The sequence below is a fragment of the Gobius niger genome (assembly GCF_951799975.1).
Source record: "Gobius niger genome assembly, chromosome: 5".
NCBI lineage: Eukaryota > Metazoa > Chordata > Actinopteri > Gobiiformes > Gobiidae > Gobius > Gobius niger.
Genome location: NC_136856.1, coordinates 17,802,021 through 17,821,541, shown reverse-complemented (window position 1 = coordinate 17,821,541; position 19,521 = coordinate 17,802,021). Strand labels below are relative to the sequence as shown.

Sequence of the window (19,521 nt, the reverse complement as noted above, 5' to 3'; positions counted from 1 at the left end):
CAGAGGCCTGCTCACTCCGAAGGACCTCAGTGTCCTCAGAAGGTGGAGGCGACTTTGGCCCTTCTTGTACAGGGAGTTGGTGTTGTGGGACCAGTCCAGTTTATTGTTGAGGTGAACACCCAGGTACTTGAAACTGTCCACCTCCTCAATGTCCTCCCCCTGGATGTTCAGCGGTGTGTTCGGTAGTGGCTTCCTCGTGAAGTCGATCACCATCTCCTTCGCCTTACTGATGTTCAAGCACAGGTGGTTGCGCTCACACCAGTCCACAAAGTCTAGGATGACTGACCGGTACTCCAGGTCGTTCCCCTTAGACACACAGCCCACGATGGCGGAGTCGTCGGAGAACTTCTGGAGTTGTATGTGTTGTATGTGAAGTCCGATGTGTAGATGGTGAAGAGAAACGGTGAGAGGACGGTGCCCTGAGGGGCCCCGGTGCTGCAGACGACCACCTCAGACTCACAGCTGCGCAGCCGCACATACTGTGGTCGGTCCGTGAGGTAGTCGATGGTCCATGTGGTGAGATGTTCATCCACTCCCGCGTCCTCCAGCTTCCCCCGCAGCAGCGCCGGCCTGATGGTGTTGAAGGCACTGGAGAAGTCAAAGAACATGACCCTCACAGCGTTCCCGGCGTGCTCCAGGTGCGTGAGCGCCCGCTCCAACAGGTAGATGACAGCGTCCTCTACTCCGATGTTGGGTCTGTAAGCAAACTGCAGCGGGTCGAGGGTGGGGCTCACCACAGAGCGGAGGTGGGTGAGGATGAGCCGCTCCATCGTCTTCATCAGGTGGGAGGTCAGGGCGACTGGTCAGTAGTCTGTGGGCCGGTTCCCTGGCGTGCGCTGTTTTAGGAACCGGGATCAGACAGGAGGTCTTCCACAGGACGGGGACCATCTCCAGGCTGAGGCTCAGGTTGTAGATGCGGCACAGGACCTCGGAGAGCTGGTCTGCGCAGGTCCTCAGCAGCCTGGGACTGATGCCATCTGGTCCTGCAGCTTTCCCCCGCTTCAGTCGCCTCAGCTCCCTCCTCACCTGGTCCGGTGTGATGGAGAGGGGGGAGTGAGGGGGGGACTGGTGTGGGGGTGGACTGCCGGGGGTGGGGCAGGTGCTAGAGGAAGTCCGTATGGTGGGGCCTGGAGACGTGGGTGCAGGGGGGCTGGAGGCAGGTGAAGGTGGTCGGGGGAGGGGGGCAGTGTCCACTGGGCTGGAGACGTGTGAAGAGGAGGGAGTGGGGGGAGAATCAAACCGGCTGAAATGTTCGTTGAATTCATCCGCCCCGTGCTGGTCTCCATCAGCTGTCCCTCTGGCACTCTGTCCAAAACCGGAGATGTTCTTCAGTCCCCTCCACACGTCCCGTGCGTTGCCCTGCGCCAGCTTCTGCTCCAGCTTCTCGCCATAGTCCTTCTTGGCCTTCCTGATCCTCCACTGGAGTTCATGCTGGACTCTCCTCTGCTCCTCTAATTCTCCTCTAATTGTGTCAAAAGAAGACTTAAGACAAAAACCCACTACATCAGGACCAAAACAAGACTCAAATTGAGTAATTAAAGTCAGTAAATGTTTAACTAAAACTGAACTTCCACACATTTATAAGTTCAATGCATTGTTTGTTTATATTGTGGCTCCTTGAGATACATATATTGCATAAACTAATTTTGGGAAACAATATTTTTATACTGTGCAGCCCTATATAATATATATAATATTTTATTGTTTGTTTTGTTTTGAAAACATGAATTGTAAGTTCTTAAATGAACCATAAAACGCTTTATATACATTAAATATCCTGTTTGTAACTATACAATATATAGCCCTGCCCTATATACATTTCTAGCTCTTGGTACAAATTCTTGCACACAGAATTTGAACACATACCCTCTTTACATACACCGTTTCCTCACTGCTTGTATACATTATTGACGGTAAACACAGTATTCATAGTGGACATATAGTAAAGAGAATTAATTGTCACAAAACAAAGACTTTGTGAAGTTGAGGAAACTCCATGTTGTTTGTGGAGCACTTGAACGCGTCACGGTGTTGGGGTTCTGAGGACCGAAGACGTAGCTCAGAGAGGGCTTGATCTACTTCAGATTATTGACACAACGGAGGTTAACCTCGCATCTCCTTGCTTCGCTTTTATCCTATAAACATGGAAGGGAACGTTTGCAACATCCAGGTGCTCCTTCGGGCTGCAGAGTTTTTGGAGAGGAGAGAGAGGGGTGAGTATTTTATGTAAACAGTCAGCCTATAGCATAGGAAGTTGGTTATTGTTCAGCAACAAAATGAAATGAAAGACGTCTAAGAGACTTAATTATCCACAGTGTAAATGCATGATATAATGATGTGCTCATTTGGATACATATATCACATTTGAAGTGTTTTATTTGCCATTGTGCCGATTTGACTCAGTGACCTACATATCGGGCGCATCATTGTACGCAAAGGCGCCAATCCGACTCAATTTGAAAACAGCGAGCGGCACTCAACAATCCTGCAGTTGCAACATTGTGCGTCGTCAGGCTGCGTTTTTCATTTCTTTACGACACATTACTCGTTTAATATCGCAGTAGCTGGACCAGCACCACATTTATTCTCAAAATTGCCAGTTTTGAGATGGCGCCAAAAGCAAAACACCCGACCGATTGCAATGACCACAGTTTGGAGTGTCTAACTTTACATAGCCTCCATCGTTTAGAAAAACAGTTTCATGCATCACAAAATGTGCCTTTTTCTTTCTCTCTGCTTGCTATACCATATGACTGCAATGTTGCCATTATTACAGTGTAAGTAACTGCACCACGCCTGTCTTTTGCAGAGGCAGAACATGGGTATGCTTCGATCTTGCCATTCAGCCCAGGTTTCTCTGATAAGGGAAGCAAACAGAAGAGCAAAAAGATGGCTCCTGGTGGTAATAGGTAATTTTCTTACATATAGCATATTGCAATGGCCAGGAGGATGTAGCTTTTATTTAAAATCAGTATTATCTTCCCTTTTTTTTAACAATGCCTTTCTACCTGCAGGTCTGTACACAATGAACTGGAGAAGAACCGGTAATGATTATTTAAACATTTTAAAGCTTTTAATACATTTTAAATTGAAGCAAAAACACACATAAATACTTATATTTATATTATTCTTGTGTTGTAGACGAGCTCAGCTAAGACTCTGCTTAGAGGAGCTGAAAAAACAAGTTCCCTTGTCCACCGACGCCATGAGGAACACCACCCTTAACCTGTTGAGAAGAGCCCAGCTCCATATAAAAGTAAGTGGATCATTCAGTATTGTCCAAAACACCACAGTGGAAAGGAAGCGCTCTTCATCTCTTTAATATGTGTGATTACAGAAGCTGCAGGAGCAGGATGAGCGGGCAGAGCAGCTGAAAGGCCGCCTACGGTGGGAGCAAAGAGAGCTGAGGATTCGTCTGGAGCAGCTTCAGAGGGGCACCGAGAGGATGAGGAATGACAGTCAGGGTTCAACCATGTCCTCTGAGAGATCTGACTCAGATAGAGGTACGTCCCCCTGCACACACTCTGTCATTTGTGTGTGGTACTCATATTTATCATTATTCAGATACAATTTGTTTATAGTATTCATACAAGTTTCATGATTTTCCATTGCAGAGGACGTGGAGGTTGATGTGGAAAGCATTGTTTTTGATTGTGTGGACTCTGAAGGACTGCACATAACGCACACAGATGCTGACCACTGTTACTCAAGCTCGGATAAGGTCTGGCTATGACAGAAGTAAACGTGTTCCTACACTTTTTTTCTTGGAGGCAAAGAGGAAAACATTCCAAAAACAAGTACAAGTTACTGTACAATCGCTTGCTAATTTTAACAGGAGGATTACATTGGACACACCTGTCTTTATTTTTTTTTTCCAGTGACTACAAGCTAAATGTTGTTGATTATGAATGAACTATGTCATTTTGCACTGAAAAGCAGTTAGGATTCATTGGGTGTGGGTGGGCGTGACTTTACAAACAGTGTATTACTTTGCATTAACCTGCTGCAGTGCTTCAAGCCTTAATCAGAAGGCTCTTTTTTAAATACAGTAAGACCTTAACTTATTACTATGGTGTATTCTGCCTTAAATCCAATTTGGTATAGAATTTCATATAGCTTTAGCACTAAATTCGTACTTCAGTCTTGTGTAGCATGCACTTAAACTCTATTTTTGTATTATTGTTTTATTATGTAAGTTCTGACAAATTTTCTGTCTTCTGTTGCACAAACTGTACACATTATGCACTTGGGTAAATCAACTCAAAAACAGTAAATTAAAGGGTTACATTTGCACATTTCTGCAGACAAATACTGAAGTACCAAATACTTGTTTGGACTGAACTGTTACTTTGCAGCTAATTTAAAGATCAGGTATGCGTGCAACAGTTTCCTCTCAGCAGTACTTGCTCATGTATTATTCAGTGCTATGTATTTAATTTCTGAAGGTTTGCAGTTTGCCTTCAGTGTTTATGCAAGATGCCTTATTTACCATGTGTATGCCTTTATTTGTCTCTTCACCCAGTAATATTATGTAGCAACTTTTTGTACTGGTGTAAGCTTTGTTTTTTTTTTTACGAATAAATATTTTCTATATTTATGCATTGCAACTTCTTTTAATTTCTACTACATTATATATATTTATACCATGGTCTGGGTGAATACTCGATTCTGATTGGCTGGAAGGTGTGTACACCGGCAACAGTTCTATATCACTCCACTGCAGCTGTTTCCATAGTAACGATAAACAACTGAGCTGGAACTAGTTTCAGGTAAAACTGATTAAAAAGTTAAATAACTCCTGCCCAGGACTTTAAAAAAAATTAGCAAACAGGCCCCAATGAACAGTTTTAGTTGGCGGGACCATGGTATAAGCGGGATAATATACAGTGGGGAAAAAAAGAATTTGGTCAGTTTCACAGACATTCTATTGGATTTTGGCCAAATACTTTTCCCCCCCACTGTATATGTATATAAATCTATGGGGATAATGCACTCCGAGGTGTCCGTTATCAAAATAGCTGGTATTCGGAGGGTTCACGCCTCCACGTCGTTCAGTTATTTCTGATAATTGACACCTAGGAGTGCATTATCCCTTACATATTAATCATAAACCAAATTTTTAGTCAATAGATTTTATGAAGAAAAATACTTTATTCATAACCATCATTTGTGCATCAACAAATTCAAGTTCAACATTAAAAGGTACCAATTTTACCTTTCAAAATGTCAGAATCATCATAGAAATGCTTGCAGCAGTGGACCCTTTGTTCCATGAACTAATGAAAGCATAAGACTTATATTTATTACCTTGCCTGTTGAACTGCATGCTACAAATTTCTTTGTATGTGTATATTCGGCAAAACAGTTTTGTTGATTCATGTCTAAGAATCAAAAACTACATTTTAGAGTCCCAATGTAGAGGGAAAGGTTTGAGGTAAAGTTTATGTTGCCACAATGTTTTAATTATTTTACGGAAGAACCATCTTCACGCCAAGATTCTCATCACTGGTAAATACTGAGATGGTTTAGTATTAATATGAAATCAGCATTTACAGCTTACACAGCGGTTTATTTAGGACCAGGATCAAGGCATATTAAACTATAAAATAAATTCAGATCAGTGTCGGCACCACCACCATTCAGTCATTTGCAGAGCTCAAACATATTGTTTCTTCTGTGCATGTGAGGCGAGTCCTTTAGCTTTCTCTTTAGCTGCCAGTGCCGTCTCCCTTGCTCGCTCTGTTGCAGTTTCTGTTAAGGTTCTTGTAGGCATTTCACCTGCAGAAGAAACAAAAAGAAGCTAGTTATACACATAGCATATATGTTGTGTCAAATAAATGATAGCAGCTTATCTCGACTTACCCTGCATTTTGGCCAGCACATATTCAAAACCTTTCATTGTCTTTGTAACACTGGTCTTAAATCTTGCAAGTCCAAATTCCTGAAAAGTGATGCAGACACTTTAACTATAAACATTTATTTGATGAGGAAATTTAAAGCTTAATTTACATGGTCAATACAAGCGATCGCAATATTGTCACGTCCCGGAGCTGTGCTAGTTAATTTAATGCTTTGAATAAATAATGATGGTTCTGTGATAGGCGAAAGCAATGTTCACGAACAGAGCATTGCTTTAGAACAGCTTAGAGACCAATGTGCATCAGCTGTTGTCTACCATTCACCAAAACATCTGGTGAAAATCACAGAAGTGAACAATAACAGTGATCGCTTGTATTGGCCACTGAAGTTGTACAATTCAAAGGCAAGGAAAATGTATACATGACCGCAATTCAATGTGCTTAACAATAGAGAAAAACGATTAAAACACAAAGTAATGCTGGCTGACTGACTGACTGACAGGCAGCTCTGGTCAACTTATGGACACCCAGACATTATATGTAGAATTGATCATTGCCATTTTACTTTGCTGACCTGAATTGCTCTTGAGAGACCATAAACATTGGAAGTGATCCAAGCCTGTCTTTTAATTTGAGTCCAGCTGCCATTCTCAGGATTTATGCCATACTCGCACCGCTCTTCCACAGACTAGAGGGATAGACACATGAGGAAGGTAATACAATGCAGGTTGAATAATAAAACAGAAGCAAAACGGCAATACCATCAGCCGAGCGTGAGTGATGTTCCATGTAAGTGTTGTCATGGTCCGCTTCTGAGGGTCTACAATAGAGTCCTCAATAATGTATGCTAAACTGGACATTTTCTTTGGAAGATACCTCTCCATCCATCGAGGTGCTCGGCTAGTTTTGGTCAACAGACGTCTGGAAATAAGGCAGTTGGATGGAGTGACCTCTCGAAAAATGATATCCTCAGTCAAAACATGGTTACTGTGGACAAAGATTCAGTTAAAATCTCTTCAACAAAGCAGTATGTAAAGCATACGCTGCAGCAGGTTTCAACACCTCCATTTATTTATGTGTTTGAGACCAACATTGAATTGTTCTCCTTGACCCTATAATGCCTTTTGTTTGAGACTACACAGTTATAAATGTTTAATGTTCAGATCCTCACCTGTAAGGGTTGGGATATCGCTGCCAAAATGCAATACAAACTTGGTCCCAGGTACTTCTAAGTAGACCCGCACAGCAGAAATACTTCACCATTGTTCCCTATATTTGTTTGGGTAGAGCCTGTGGAGATGCAAACACATATTGTTTCCGCTGCTTTTCCCTTTACAACTTATAGTTACCATATTTTAGCAATACTTGTTTAGGATAGGCATATTCAGAAGTAATGGTACAAAAGTCTAACCCTGTCATGCGAAAATGAATAACGCACTAAGGTTAGTTGGTACGGCAGTAGTAGATAATGCCATTATGAATATCAGTTAGGATTACGGTCATGTTTGTCACGTCCGCACTCCCTAGTTCCCTGTTTAGCATTAGCTAGGCTAGCATTGAGCAAGCACAGCTCAAGTGTTCATTCTGAAGGGGGAAAAAAACATCATGTCCAATAATAATCATTTCCATAAATACCTGCTCATATATGATAGTCAGGAGAAGACTACAGTCTGCATTTTCAGGTGTTAAAGAATAACTTCTCCATTCATCCCACCACCGCCTCACGGCATGTGTCATCCGTGAGCTCTGAGAGAAGGTCAAACACCAACGACATATCCGGCCGGCACGTGCAACGCTGGCCTCGGGCAGCAGGGGGCGGCAAAGCACTGTCTGAAGACTGCAGCTCTGCGCACTCGGTTCAGCATTCCCTGGTGTGGCCTCTCTGTCCAACCATATATGCGCCATACCTTTATGTTTTTATCCCATACACAAGGTAACACGCCTAATGTCTAGAGCAAGGGTGGCCAAACGTTTTTAATCGAGGGCCACATATTGAGGTTTATAACATTGAGGGACACAAACCAGTGGTCAATGCAGTGAAACATTCACCTGGATGCATTTAAGACTGATTTTGACTGTGTCCCACATCATTAGACCTGGATGCTTATGCAGCTCTGACTCATAGGTAAAAATGCCTTTTTGAAGCTATAATAATTAGCAGGCCCACCCCTACCCATAGCCCCTTTAGAACCTTTAGTTCCTTAGAACCTTAGTTTACCTTCAGTAAATGTCACATGGCATTTGGTTTATAAACTTTGGACACATGACTTTTTACACATTTTAAGGTAAACATATCACTTGTTATAATTACTTACTGTATCGCAAAATACATATCGGATCGGCCCTTGTGTATCGTGATATGTATCGGATCGTGACAAAAGTGAATTGTCCCAGCCCTAATAATAATGCAGAATGATTACATTTGCTGTAAAAAGTACCACAAATACAGCACTCAGACCACAAATTGGTCTGAGGGCTGCATTTGGCCCTCGTGCCGCGCTTTGGGCACTACTGGTCTAGAGGTCTAGAGACATTATTATCGGATCTTCGCTATTAGATTTATTCTAGATACAACTTAATTTGATTTCTTCAGATGTCACTTTATTTTGGCAATGGTTTGTGCAACATTTTCCACACACAAGATTACTAAGATACCTATTACAAACACTACAGTAGTTCAAAAATTGTCTTATTAATTTACACAAGAGGCACTGAATGTTTTGCTGTTTTTTATACTCTCACTCTGTTGTGCAATGTTGTTCTGGTTAACATAAAATGTTCTATAGTAGAAAATATCATATGTAAAAAATAAAAAAAAAGGTTTATTTTCCTGAAAATGTAAAACTGCTCTCCATCTTCTGCAATGAAGCGCTGGAGATTCCCATACAGTTTACTCGGGTTCCTTGAACAGAACAACTGTGAATAGAAAGAATGCCTATTATCAATCCTCAGTCACTTAGGTTTGACCAGACAGTTAACAAAACAAAGTACAACAAAATATAAATAAAAATCATATTCACACTCTGGCTGTTGGTTGTTCTAATGTCTTTAAAAATGGAGGTAAAGGTCACAATAAATTACAGATATAATTTGAGCACATGAATAATGCACACTATATACAGAGTCAAAACACATTCAACATATTTTTTTCACAATGGAAGGAGCTTTATATAAAGCAAACTTGCATGCAAAGCCTTGAGAAGCTTACCGGTAATTTGAAATATATAAGCATTCAAGTTTAAAGGCTCCATTTGAACAACTCTATACCACAAGCTAGATCAGGGTGGTGTGTGACCAGTATTACTTTATTTTACACTGCAGTTGGTGGGTGACCGCCATTTCGACCATTCAGTGTCAGTCTTCGAATGGAGCGGGTCCTAAAAGAGCCTTCAGGATGGAAAGACTCTGGCTTGTCCTCACAGCGGAAGACCATGAGGAAGCCATTTCTGTAGTTTTTATTCATCCACCCGTACAGCAGAGGGTTGGTGAAAGTTGAGCACATTGCCACAATATGAAACATTGTGTATATCAGTTTGTACTCTTTGAACCGCAGCACTAGGTCCATATCACTGGCCAGCTGAAAGGCATGGAATGGCAGCCAGCAGATAGCAAACACCACTACCACCAATGCTAGCATCTTGGTGGTCTTTTTACGGCGGTTGATACTGTCGTTACGAGTGGATGGGCTGATGTGGTTCTTTAGCTTTACCCAGATGCAAATGTAAGCATAACTTATGATTGCTAAGGGTATTATGTATTGTAGAAGAAGCATTGAAAGACTATAGATGATGCTACTAGTCCTATGCGGCCACATCTCAGAGCAGACAGATATGCGGAGGTTTATGGTGAGAATTTCCTCATATCGGTACTCTCTGAATATGGCTAAAGGTGCAGCAAGAACAGCAGACATGGTCCAGGTTAGTGCCATAATCAGAAAGCTGGAGTGCCAAGTTAGGCGCCTTCCCAGGTGAAACACAATGCATCGGTACCTCTCCAAAGCTATTACAGTCAAAGTCAGGATAGATACATGCACACTCAGGGCCTGGGCAAAGGGAACTGTATGACACAACACGGCTCCAAATTTCCACTCATCCATCAACGTGTATACCAGGGTGAATGGCAAGCAGAATGTATCCACCAGGAGGTCTGCCAGTGCCAGGTTTGCAATAAAGAAGTTAGTCACAGTTCTCATATTTCTGTAGCGTATAATCATGTATATGACAAGAGCATTTCCCAGCAGTCCGAATAGGATGATGAGAGAATAAGCAGTAATCAGCGTAATCTGAACCCATGGGTGTTTAGTGATGTCTGTGTAGAAACCATGAGGAAGTAAACCCGTGGAGCCATTTGGGGGCATCAAATCTTCAGTGTCATAAGCATCGCCTTCTCCTGTGCTGTTGGATATATCCGGTGGGCTCATCCTGACTGTAGCCACTCGGCGGCAGCGATGACTCCTAAAAGAGAATAAAAAAGGTAAACTGAGGAGAGCAGACGTACAGCAGTATGCGCAACAGTATTCTCATGCTATCTCTCAAAACTTGCTTAAAAAACAGTACTGCAAATACAGTTGGAAGTATGACTTATGTAGGCTACGTGGTTAAAGGAACAGGCCACCGTTTTTCCATGCTGAGATATGTTTCTTACCTGAGCTTAGACGAGTTGATGCGTAACTGTCTGGCCTTTGTGCGTGCGCTCAGTCACACAAAGACCAAAGATGTTGTTTAGCCTCTCCTGCTCTCCTCTATGGGGCCAAACAGGGGTGAAGTTAGAAGCGACCAAGCTCTTCCACGTTTCCCCAGTTTAAATACGCGTATTTAAAAAGCGACCAAGCTCTTCCACGTTTCCCCAATTTAAATACGCGTATGTGGAAGAGCTTGGTCGCTTCTAACTTCACCCCTGTTTGGCCCCATAGTGGAGAGGAGAAGAGGCTAACACCTGCACACAAAATAAGGAGAGGGAGGAGCAGCAGCAGGAGCAATATTCCCTCCCCCACACTCACACACAGACAGGCCAGGGGCCGTCACAGCTAACAACATCTTTGGTCTTTTTGCGGACAAAGACCAGACAGGTACGCATCAACTCATCTAAGCTCAGGTAAGAACATATCTCAGAATGGAAAAACGGTGGCCTGTTCCTTTATGCGTGAGGCATTATGGAAAGCACACACATTGAATGCTCATTTGAACTCCTGTTGTTATTACCTTGGGCTATAAACAACAATTAATTGACTGATTATATGTCCTGCAGAGTGAATGTCGATGAACATACATGGAACTCATGCATGCCAACACGCCACACCGGACTGCAGCTGTGACGCAGGAGCGCCCACTGCTGCTCCAGTGTGCTCACGCATTTCCTCTAACCACATTAAAATAATGTTTCTTTGTGTGCTTTTCTAACGGTCATTTCTAATTTGAATATATGTGCCTGGATGAAGTCAAAATGTTGAGAGAAATTTAATCAGGCATAACAGGCCAGGTCAAAGCTACCTCATTAGGACTACATGAAGATATGGTCATTCACAGAAACACCAGTAATATGACATTCATATCACAAATTTGAATCTTCCAGATCAGATTTCATCATATAATTTATAAATGTCATTTTATTCAGCATGTTAATGTGTCATTCCCTACTTGCAGTGTTACATACTTTTACATCCTTGTGAGTCATTAAATGCTTTAAACTAAATCTAGACTATTATTTTGATGTAGGAACAAAGCTGCTTTCTGAGAGATCAGCTAATTGGTGATGCTGCCCCATGGATTATACAATCTTATGGATTAATTTAATGAATAGAAACATAATTATAGTCATTTGACAGTAATTACTGACAACCAAATGACAAAATAATAATACTTTCGCTGCAGGAGCTTACGGTGATGATATGTGCCCAAGTCTACTGAGAGAATATCCATGCATCTTTTCATCTCAAAATGAAAAAGCTGTAGTTCATAGAAAAGAAGACCAAATACTCAGATACTCAAATTACAATTAAGGGGGGAAAAAAACCCGAGAGCTCTATTTAACACTGTAGCAGCCCCAGAAAACCACACCACGGACTGTGACAGAAGCACGCGGTGAGGATTTGTCAGGCAGACCAGAGGCGACATCTGCACTTTGCAACTGATCACTCCGATCAGGTAATCCGTGACTTGAAGCCCCATCAATAGCCCAGACAATAGCCCAGACTCATACGTGACAGCCGAGTTTGAACGAGCGACAGAAGTAGCCTGTTAAATCAATTAATGGTGCGTCCGTGCTTATTGGCTCAATTTTAAGTTTTTAAATGGTGCCATAGCTATTCATTTATACGAAAAGTTTGAAATTACGTAGAATTTTGTGCACGTAGCCAAGATGTGGACAAATGAACGTGAAATGTTTGATTTCATTTGCACCATCACCTTCAATAATCTCTGCCAAATTAGATTTAAAAAAAATAAATAGGTAGCCTATTTAGGAGCAAACGCGAACCTGCTTTCGCCACACAAAAAGTATCTGGCAATATAGAGATTTAGACTCACCTTTTTCCACTATGTGTCCTTTAGCACGCGGGTCTTTATTCCAAAGTAAAACACTGGAAAAAATCTCGAAGCTCCTCCCAAACTGAAGCGCCGGGTGCGCATCTTGAGAGTAGACCAAGCGCTCCGGAGCAGCAGCACCGACTGTCCACAGCAGCACCAGCACTGCAATTACAATACATCTCAAACAAACGTGTCCCCACCTTTTATTTGCACGCTTGGACTGAACCATGGTTAGAACGCATATGACTATGCTAAAGAAATATAGGCTAGCCTACCTTTTCGCATTTTTTTCGTTTTAATCCAATTGACTAGGTCTTTGTGTCTCTGCTTTTATTTTCACTTAAAGTTCTTTTTTCAAAATATGTTGTTTTTTTCATCAATAGGTGAATTACTGCACTCATAGCCCATTGGCTACAGCTGAGAGCCATGAGGCATTATGCAGAAACCATATGATCCGATTTACATAATTTCCTGCCACAACAAAGATGGAAAATGTCTATTGCCTCCAATTTGTTTGACGTCTCTTAAAATAGATTATAGTCTACAGATGGTGCATTGTTATTTTTAGATTTAACTAATTTGTGTGCTTTGGGATTAGGAACAAGGTTCAACACAACAATATAGTATTTCTATCAAATGTAACATTTAAAATGGCTATTCTTAGGTAAATTTGTGCTCTACATTTCCATCATCGCCACTTGGTGCAACCTGCCAGGAACAATGGGCAACAGTGCAGTACCAGAAGACTCAAGATCTTGAATTGTCTGGATTGAGGTGTGCTGAAGGTTTACCCTTTTGGCCATGGACTGGGGGGAACTGGAGTGTATGGAGTGTTGAAACCCGCACACAGAGGGAAAGAAGGCAAACTTAACACAGACAAGCCTCCAAAAGTCAGGAAGTGCTTTGTTTGTCAATGCACAACCGTACAACGAAACCTGGCAAACTGCCTTCATTGCTCCTCTGATACTCTGAAATGGTTCAGCGCCTTCTGGGTTTTTCCCTGTTTCAGAGCGTGGTGTCCTGCACTGGTCAGCTCCTCCACGTCCTTCAGCTTCCTCCTGCGCAGCTCCCTCCGCTCCACAACAGTCTTTATCCACCATCTTCTCCTTTGCCCCTTTTTTGTTTCCTGCAGTGCCTTCTGTGCTGCCTCCACCGTGAAGCCTCTACTGTGGTGCCTCTACGGTGCCGCAGGTGTGGTGCCTCCTTAGTGTTTCAGAAGAAGACGTATGTAGGTCTCAAATGTCTTTCATAAGATGTTTGATAACTTTTAAAAAGCTACTTTATTCAGGACCATCACGGACTCTGCAGTAAAAAAAAAAACACCTAAATCTGCCAAACCCCGCAAAAACATGGCAAAGATGTACAAAAGCATCCAGCAAAGCAAGGTCGAACAGAGAAACCACTAATGCAGTTCACAGACAAAGGCGAAAAAAAAGGCTGAATCAAGACAGAGGGAGGTCGCTGTTTATTTACGTGTCGCCATTAAACCTGGGACAGACAGAACAGCTAATTACCCAGCCCTGCTCTTGCCAACAAACAAGACACGGTGAAGATATAGTTTCCCTCAAGATGAGTCTAATTTGCTGCATCAGACATGTCTTCTGGTATCTGGGGTCAGACTCAGATCAAAAACTCTGGTAAATGGTGTTTAATTTGATGATTAACTCATATATTGATTAGTGCATTCTGCTTTTTAGTCATTTCGTCCTTCAGTGTGGGACTTTGCATACCACAGTCGAATAACAATTTCTTACTATTTTAGTATAGCCAGAAAAATGAAAATACAGCTTGCCAGTACTGTCAGGAACATTCTGTCCTTGGTAGTATGTATTTATGAATCTCTTTAACAATACATTCACATAGAGCTACAGAGTTGTGATTAATTACCTGTGCAATGCGGCATGAGCCGAATAAACAGGGAACCTTCCATAAAAGGGTAACATGCAATGCAATGGGCATCCATCTGATCTTGCTGCCCGGAGTCTGTGAACACATTTGCAACCATAGCCATTAGCCAGTGATTTGATTATTTATGTTTACTAATGTTCTGCTTATATTGTGTCTATTGGAGCCTCTGCAGTGTTCAGTCACCTTATCTGTCACAGCCAAAATGACAAAAAACAACATTGTCCTCAGTGGGCAGATTCAGATTGGCCAATAACAATTAAAACAAATTATAAAAAGTTAGTCTGTGAAGTCTACCAAAAAAACAAACAAAAAAAACATAACATCCATCGAGTCACCGAGTCACTTTGAACATATTTCATCCATGAAGTTGGAGAAAATGGCGAGGGTGCAGTTTGCATTAAAACATTTACGCAAAACCTGAGAGAAAAATGAAACAAAACACCCAGCTAATGTTTATGTTTACAGTAAAACGCGGGGACCAATCAAACAACTGACTTTCACGCATGCGCAGAACACGCCATTGTGTTCCTGTTTCAGAGTGACAGAACAGCACAATCCAGATGAAGGCTCATTTTTGAGTGTTTCCTTGAGATTTTACTCCGCATAACAGTTGCTGTAAGTTGACGAAAGTGTGATATTAATCTTTATTGTTTGTTCCGTACACGCTGATCTCAAAGCCTGTCGTTACTGGTTTGCTTGCGTGCGGTGTCAAAGCAAAACATCAGCACGCCTGACTAAACTTTAATGCTGTTGTTTTTGCACAACACTGTAGATGTATTTATTATGTTGGTGATTGAACACATTGTTTCAAACTATGTGGAAAATGTATTGCATTTGCACTTAGTTATTATTATTTTTTCATTTCATACGGATCTACAATAGAAAGTACACTTTGTTCCCAGTCAGCTGACCACAAGTGCCCAGTATGGCGGAGGGCGCGCCTTAACTTTCTGTTTCTGTTACTTTTTTGTGCACAGACTTATTTAATAACCAGTTTCATCGCCATGGCTGAGGGGAACTTGCGAGAAGAGCTGACATGTGTGATTTGCTGTGACATGTTCAGAGAGCCTGTAATGCTGGGTTGCATGCACCGCTTCTGCAGACCGTGCATCACCAGGTACTGGAGGGGGACACAAGGCCCCGTCACATGCCCACAGTGCCGCAAAGAATTCAACCATAAGCAGCTTCAGACCGACTACCTTGTGACTGCCATGGTGGAAAAGGTCAGAGGTTCCTGTTCGTCTATCAAGGACCAAGAGGTGAGTTTTAAGAGGGAGTTATTTCATACTCAAAGCACATTTAATCATGTTCTCTCTCTGCTTCATTTACTCCTTGGAAATGATAATGTGGCTTGTCCAATTATCCACAATGAACTGCCTTTGTGACCCTGCTCTAATGTGCATCGAGTGCATTTATAGTCTTAAGTTCCACTTCATATCTGTTTATTTCACTGGAAGACCATTATCAAACACAATTTGCTCTCACTGCTCAGAGCAAAGTTCACTCAACGCTTTTACGCAATATTTTTTGTTCCCATTTGACATGATTTATGCCTTAGTTCACAAGTACACTTTACAGCCCCTGAAAAATAAAACCTCATGAATTTTAATATCGTTCAACACTGACTGTCTTGACTGTTGATATTTTATTTTATGCTGCACCTCTGACCCAGAAGTATTATGGATTTTGGTCCGGTACTATATAAATCAATTTAGAAACTTTCCTAATTGCATCATTAATTTAGATCACCTTTCACAGCACATACAGTGTTTCCTTGAACGCTAAATGATTGCCTAATTAGCAGCCTAATTAAATACACAATGAAGTAATGACAACATTATTAGACTCAGTCAGACCTGCAGAGAACAAACTCTTTGCTTTCATCATCACACACTGATTTGATTCACTCTTGGTTATAGAAGCAAGTAAAAGAGGCTTTGGACCATCACCGGCTGAATAAAGAGGACATCATAAACATTATTCACAAAGACCAAGACAAAATGGATACCATAAAGGTAAGCCCCTCACTAATGGCTGTTTGCAGGCGATATTTTTGAACATGGTTTAACTTCATAACTAATTGTGCATCCCAGTTGTTTTGTGACATACTATTAATCTAAACAAAAACCTCCACACAGCTGTCTTCAGTTGGTGTTGATAAAAACAAAAACATCCAATGTGAGTGGCAGATGGGAGATAAAGGCAGCACATGCCATGGTGCTGAACAGGAAATCCGTCTTTGATGCTGATGTTCAGATCTGTGAATGATAAGCCCAACCCTATTACTTGCATGTATAATTTTTGAAAGTGATTAATTTAATGTGTCGTCAGTCTACAAAAATAAAATAAATCACAATGGTAACAGATTGCCAGCTGTCACTTTTGATTTTGAAAAGTAAAACCTTTCCAGATTGCTCCATATTTAGAGAAACAGAGAATAGCAAATGAAGCGTAACAGCTTATGAAGCTTTTAACATAGCACCTACTGTTCTACTTTGTGCCCTAGAGAGTGTGTGCAGATGTTGAAGCCCGTGTGCGGGGGGAGTTTAGAGCTCTTCGTCAGATTCTGCAGGATGAGGAAGACTATGCGCTGGAGCAACTAAAAAAAGAACAGGATGAGGAGCTGGAGAAGGTCCGCCATCACCTGGAGCCCATAGAGAGAGCCCTGAGCAATCTTGAGGAGAACATAAGGATGCTTGAGAAAGCCAGCAGCACCATTGAGCAAAACACCCTGACTCGGGTACTGGCAAGGGTTTCAATTATCAATAGCCATTACGTGTAAAATGCAATGCCTCAAGGGAGCTGTCAGACTGCAAATTACACTCATTTTATTGTGTTTGATTGTTGGATAATTTAATTTTGATATGTTTTGTTTCCTTCCCTTCAGCTCCCCCAGCTCAGGTAAGCTTCATTTTACTGATTGATTTTGTGCCCATGGCATTTATGCACCTGTCAAATAGTTATCTGATTGCATCCCTTATTTATTTCCGCTACCATTTGTCCAAAGAACAAATGACCCTTTGTGGCTACAAAATGAATGTTTTGTTTTTGTTCCTGACAGACCATGCATCCAAGTGGAATTGGCTCCAGACTTTGATGCAAATGCTTTCAGCCACAAATATATAGCCCCGTTACAGTACATCACATGGAGGAAGATGTACAAATCTCTGAAGCCAGGTAATTTCCGATCTGTGCGCCTCATTAGTGGCCAGTATTCAGTGCAAAATGAGCCCCCTTATAACGACAGCAGCGTTTAATCGAACAATCAAAACACTATTTATTGAAGGTGCTAAGGACTGTTTAATGAAGGCAAAACTAAATACACTGTCTTGTGTATTATAATCAATCTATTTAATTGTGTCACCTCTAGGTCTTTCTCCATTAACGTTTGATATGAACACTGCACATCCCAGCATTATCATCTCCCAGGACAAAACATTGGCGGTGGAGAGTGATACACCCATACCATACAAAGCACACCACAAGCGCTTTCTCCAATGTGTCAATGTACTGGCCACGCAAGGTTTCCACACAGGCCGGCACTACTGGGAGGTGGCGCTGGGATCCAAATCCAAGTGGGACCTGGGAGTGGCCTCTGAAGCGGTGGATAGACATGCCCGTGTCAAGTTGAGTCCAGCGAACGGTTACTGGACGCTCAGGCTACGAAACAAAAACGAATACTATGCAGGAACACAGCCGTGGACGCGCCTGCACCTCGGCTCCCCTTTGCAGAGAGTAGGGGTCTTTCTAGATTGTGAGGAAAAAAGGGTGTCTTTCTACAATGCTGATGATATGAGTCTGATTTACACTTTCACCGATGGGCCACGAGGCAAGATGTTCCCCTTCTTCAGCCCGTGCATTAGCAACAGTCCAAAGCCACAGCCTATCCAGCTGCTGCACTATCCTCCCGTTGCCTTGTCTGGCTAACAAGGCCACAATCAGTTAAAGCATTCTGGGTGTATATTGACCAAAGACTATTCTCACTTGATTACCATCCATCATGCAGTAAAGGCACTTCGTAGAGTACATATCAGTTATTTTTTTGTATTAACCCTGAGAATTAAATGGATTTTTTTTCTTTCAAAATACTTCACGCTAAATCCTGTCCACACAGTGAATCAAATTATGTTTCAGAAATAAGTTCATCTTCACAATTATAAGAGGAAATAGGTTATTGACTCTTGCAGGGCTTTAATTACCATGCATCAGTGTAAGGGAATTGGGGCTTCAGTAATTATTATTCATATCTCATAAATGCGTTCAAGTGCATGTATGAACTTGAAACGTTGTGGTTCTGATTTCTTTGTCTCATTTATTGCTGTTGTTCGGGTGACTTCACAAAATTGTAACCAATCAGCTACACTAGCATATTGTGACATGTAATCAGTTTAATGTAAATGTGCGGATGCCAATAATAAAGAAAATCACATCCTGTACATCACAAAGTGTCTGATTCTTTTAGCAGATGTGACACAACAGCACTTAGATGACCCCACTTCATATAATCAAGGATGTTATTAAGAATCATCAAAGCGACTCGTCCAGCGCAGTGGTTGATAACTGTCCAAAGTCATTTAAAACCTGTGACAGTGGGAAGGGGTTGTTGACTCTCTGCACCTGGACTGGAATTACTGAATACACAAGCATCTTCTGACATTAAAAACGGCACAAACAGGCAGCCTTTTGGTTATCTGCGCAAACACACCGAAGCACTAGCGTCCTGTTTCCTCCCGCCAGGTGAAAGGTCAGATAAACAGCCTGGCAGTGGGGGCCTGAGCAGCCCTTGGGGCAGACTACAGCAGGATGCTGCTGCCTCCTTTGCTGACTGGAAAGTGTCACAGTCAACTGCACCCAAGTGAGAGCTAGGAGCTTCCTGCTTACAGACACAGAAGGTGATAATGTAGATTAAACTCTGGAAAAAGAGAATTTTCACAGTTTTATGTTATGATAGGTTCAGATGATTTGGCACAGGTGAACTAAACTGGAACGCATGAATTTGGGAACCAGAAATCAACTGAAAATGAAACACATTCATGTTTAAGTGTTATAACACATTCAACTCACTATTCAGTCAAATGAAAAACTAATTGATAAAAAAATAAAAACTCATTGATCTAGTATCTCAATGTCTTGTTTGAATTTTTAAAATATTAAACACAACAAATATTCAACTTCCATAACATTTAACACAAAATATTTAATTGCACTTCAAACTTCAAAACCAGGAGCCG

General features: G+C 41.8%; 4 protein-coding genes across 4 annotated transcripts; 2 read left to right on the top strand and 2 right to left on the bottom strand.

Moving 5' to 3' along the window:
* Positions 1–2,036: 2,036 nt before the first annotated feature.
* Positions 2,037–4,547, top strand: mxd3 (MAX dimerization protein 3). The gene is made up of 6 exons (XM_079556797.1): positions 2,037–2,213; positions 2,810–2,909; positions 3,015–3,044; positions 3,142–3,256; positions 3,338–3,503; positions 3,615–4,547. Exons 1-6 carry the CDS (start codon positions 2,144–2,146, stop codon positions 3,731–3,733), a joined length of 600 nt encoding a protein of 199 aa, XP_079412923.1. The 5' UTR covers positions 2,037–2,143; the 3' UTR covers positions 3,734–4,547.
* A 583-nt stretch (positions 4,548–5,130) lies between these two features.
* Positions 5,131–7,633, bottom strand: prelid1a (PRELI domain containing 1a). Its single transcript, XM_079556731.1, has 6 exons — positions 7,494–7,633; positions 7,030–7,148; positions 6,620–6,845; positions 6,433–6,546; positions 5,863–5,941; positions 5,131–5,778 (listed from the first exon to the last, which is right to left on the bottom strand). Exons 2-6 carry the CDS (start codon positions 7,119–7,121, stop codon positions 5,657–5,659), a joined length of 633 nt encoding a protein of 210 aa, XP_079412857.1. The 5' UTR covers positions 7,122–7,148; positions 7,494–7,633; the 3' UTR covers positions 5,131–5,656.
* Positions 7,634–8,930: 1,297 nt separating this feature from the next.
* On the bottom strand, positions 8,931–12,536 carry npy7r (neuropeptide Y receptor Y7). Its single transcript, XM_079556593.1, has 2 exons — positions 12,383–12,536; positions 8,931–10,312 (listed from the first exon to the last, which is right to left on the bottom strand). Exon 2 carries the CDS (start codon positions 10,276–10,278, stop codon positions 9,169–9,171), a length of 1,110 nt encoding a protein of 369 aa, XP_079412719.1. The 5' UTR covers positions 10,279–10,312; positions 12,383–12,536; the 3' UTR covers positions 8,931–9,168.
* A 2,269-nt stretch (positions 12,537–14,805) lies between these two features.
* trim105 (tripartite motif containing 105) lies at positions 14,806–18,240 on the top strand. The gene is made up of 7 exons (XM_079556770.1): positions 14,806–14,905; positions 15,268–15,549; positions 16,210–16,305; positions 16,797–17,030; positions 17,178–17,191; positions 17,352–17,467; positions 17,661–18,240. Exons 2-7 carry the CDS (start codon positions 15,295–15,297, stop codon positions 18,215–18,217), a joined length of 1,272 nt encoding a protein of 423 aa, XP_079412896.1. The 5' UTR covers positions 14,806–14,905; positions 15,268–15,294; the 3' UTR covers positions 18,218–18,240.
* The last annotated feature ends 1,281 nt before the right edge of the window (positions 18,241–19,521 follow it).

Excerpts from the sequence above, each read along its gene's own strand:
- mxd3 (XM_079556797.1), top strand. The coding sequence starts at position 2,144 with ATGGAAGGGAACGTTTGCAACATCCAGGTGCTCCTTCGGGCTGCAGAG. Across the intron at positions 2,910-3,014 it reads ATGGCTCCTGGTGGTAATAG|GTCTGTACACAATGAACTGG; the intron begins GTAATTTTCTTA and ends TTCTACCTGCAG. Across the intron at positions 3,257-3,337 it reads GAGCCCAGCTCCATATAAAA|AAGCTGCAGGAGCAGGATGA; the intron begins GTAAGTGGATCA and ends GTGTGATTACAG.
- prelid1a (XM_079556731.1), bottom strand. The coding sequence starts at position 7,121 with ATGGTGAAGTATTTCTGCTGTGCGGGTCTACTTAGAAGTACCTGGGAC. Across the intron at positions 6,547-6,619 it reads TCACTCACGCTCGGCTGATG|TCTGTGGAAGAGCGGTGCGA; the intron begins GTATTGCCGTTT and ends CTATCCCTCTAG. Across the intron at positions 5,942-6,432 it reads GTCTCTCAAGAGCAATTCAG|GAATTTGGACTTGCAAGATT; the intron begins GTCAGCAAAGTA and ends ATCACTTTTCAG.
- npy7r (XM_079556593.1), bottom strand. The coding sequence starts at position 10,278 with ATGAGCCCACCGGATATATCCAACAGCACAGGAGAAGGCGATGCTTAT.
- trim105 (XM_079556770.1), top strand. The coding sequence starts at position 15,295 with ATGGCTGAGGGGAACTTGCGAGAAGAGCTGACATGTGTGATTTGCTGT. Across the intron at positions 15,550-16,209 it reads CGTCTATCAAGGACCAAGAG|AAGCAAGTAAAAGAGGCTTT; the intron begins GTGAGTTTTAAG and ends TCTTGGTTATAG. Across the intron at positions 16,306-16,796 it reads ACAAAATGGATACCATAAAG|AGAGTGTGTGCAGATGTTGA; the intron begins GTAAGCCCCTCA and ends TTTGTGCCCTAG.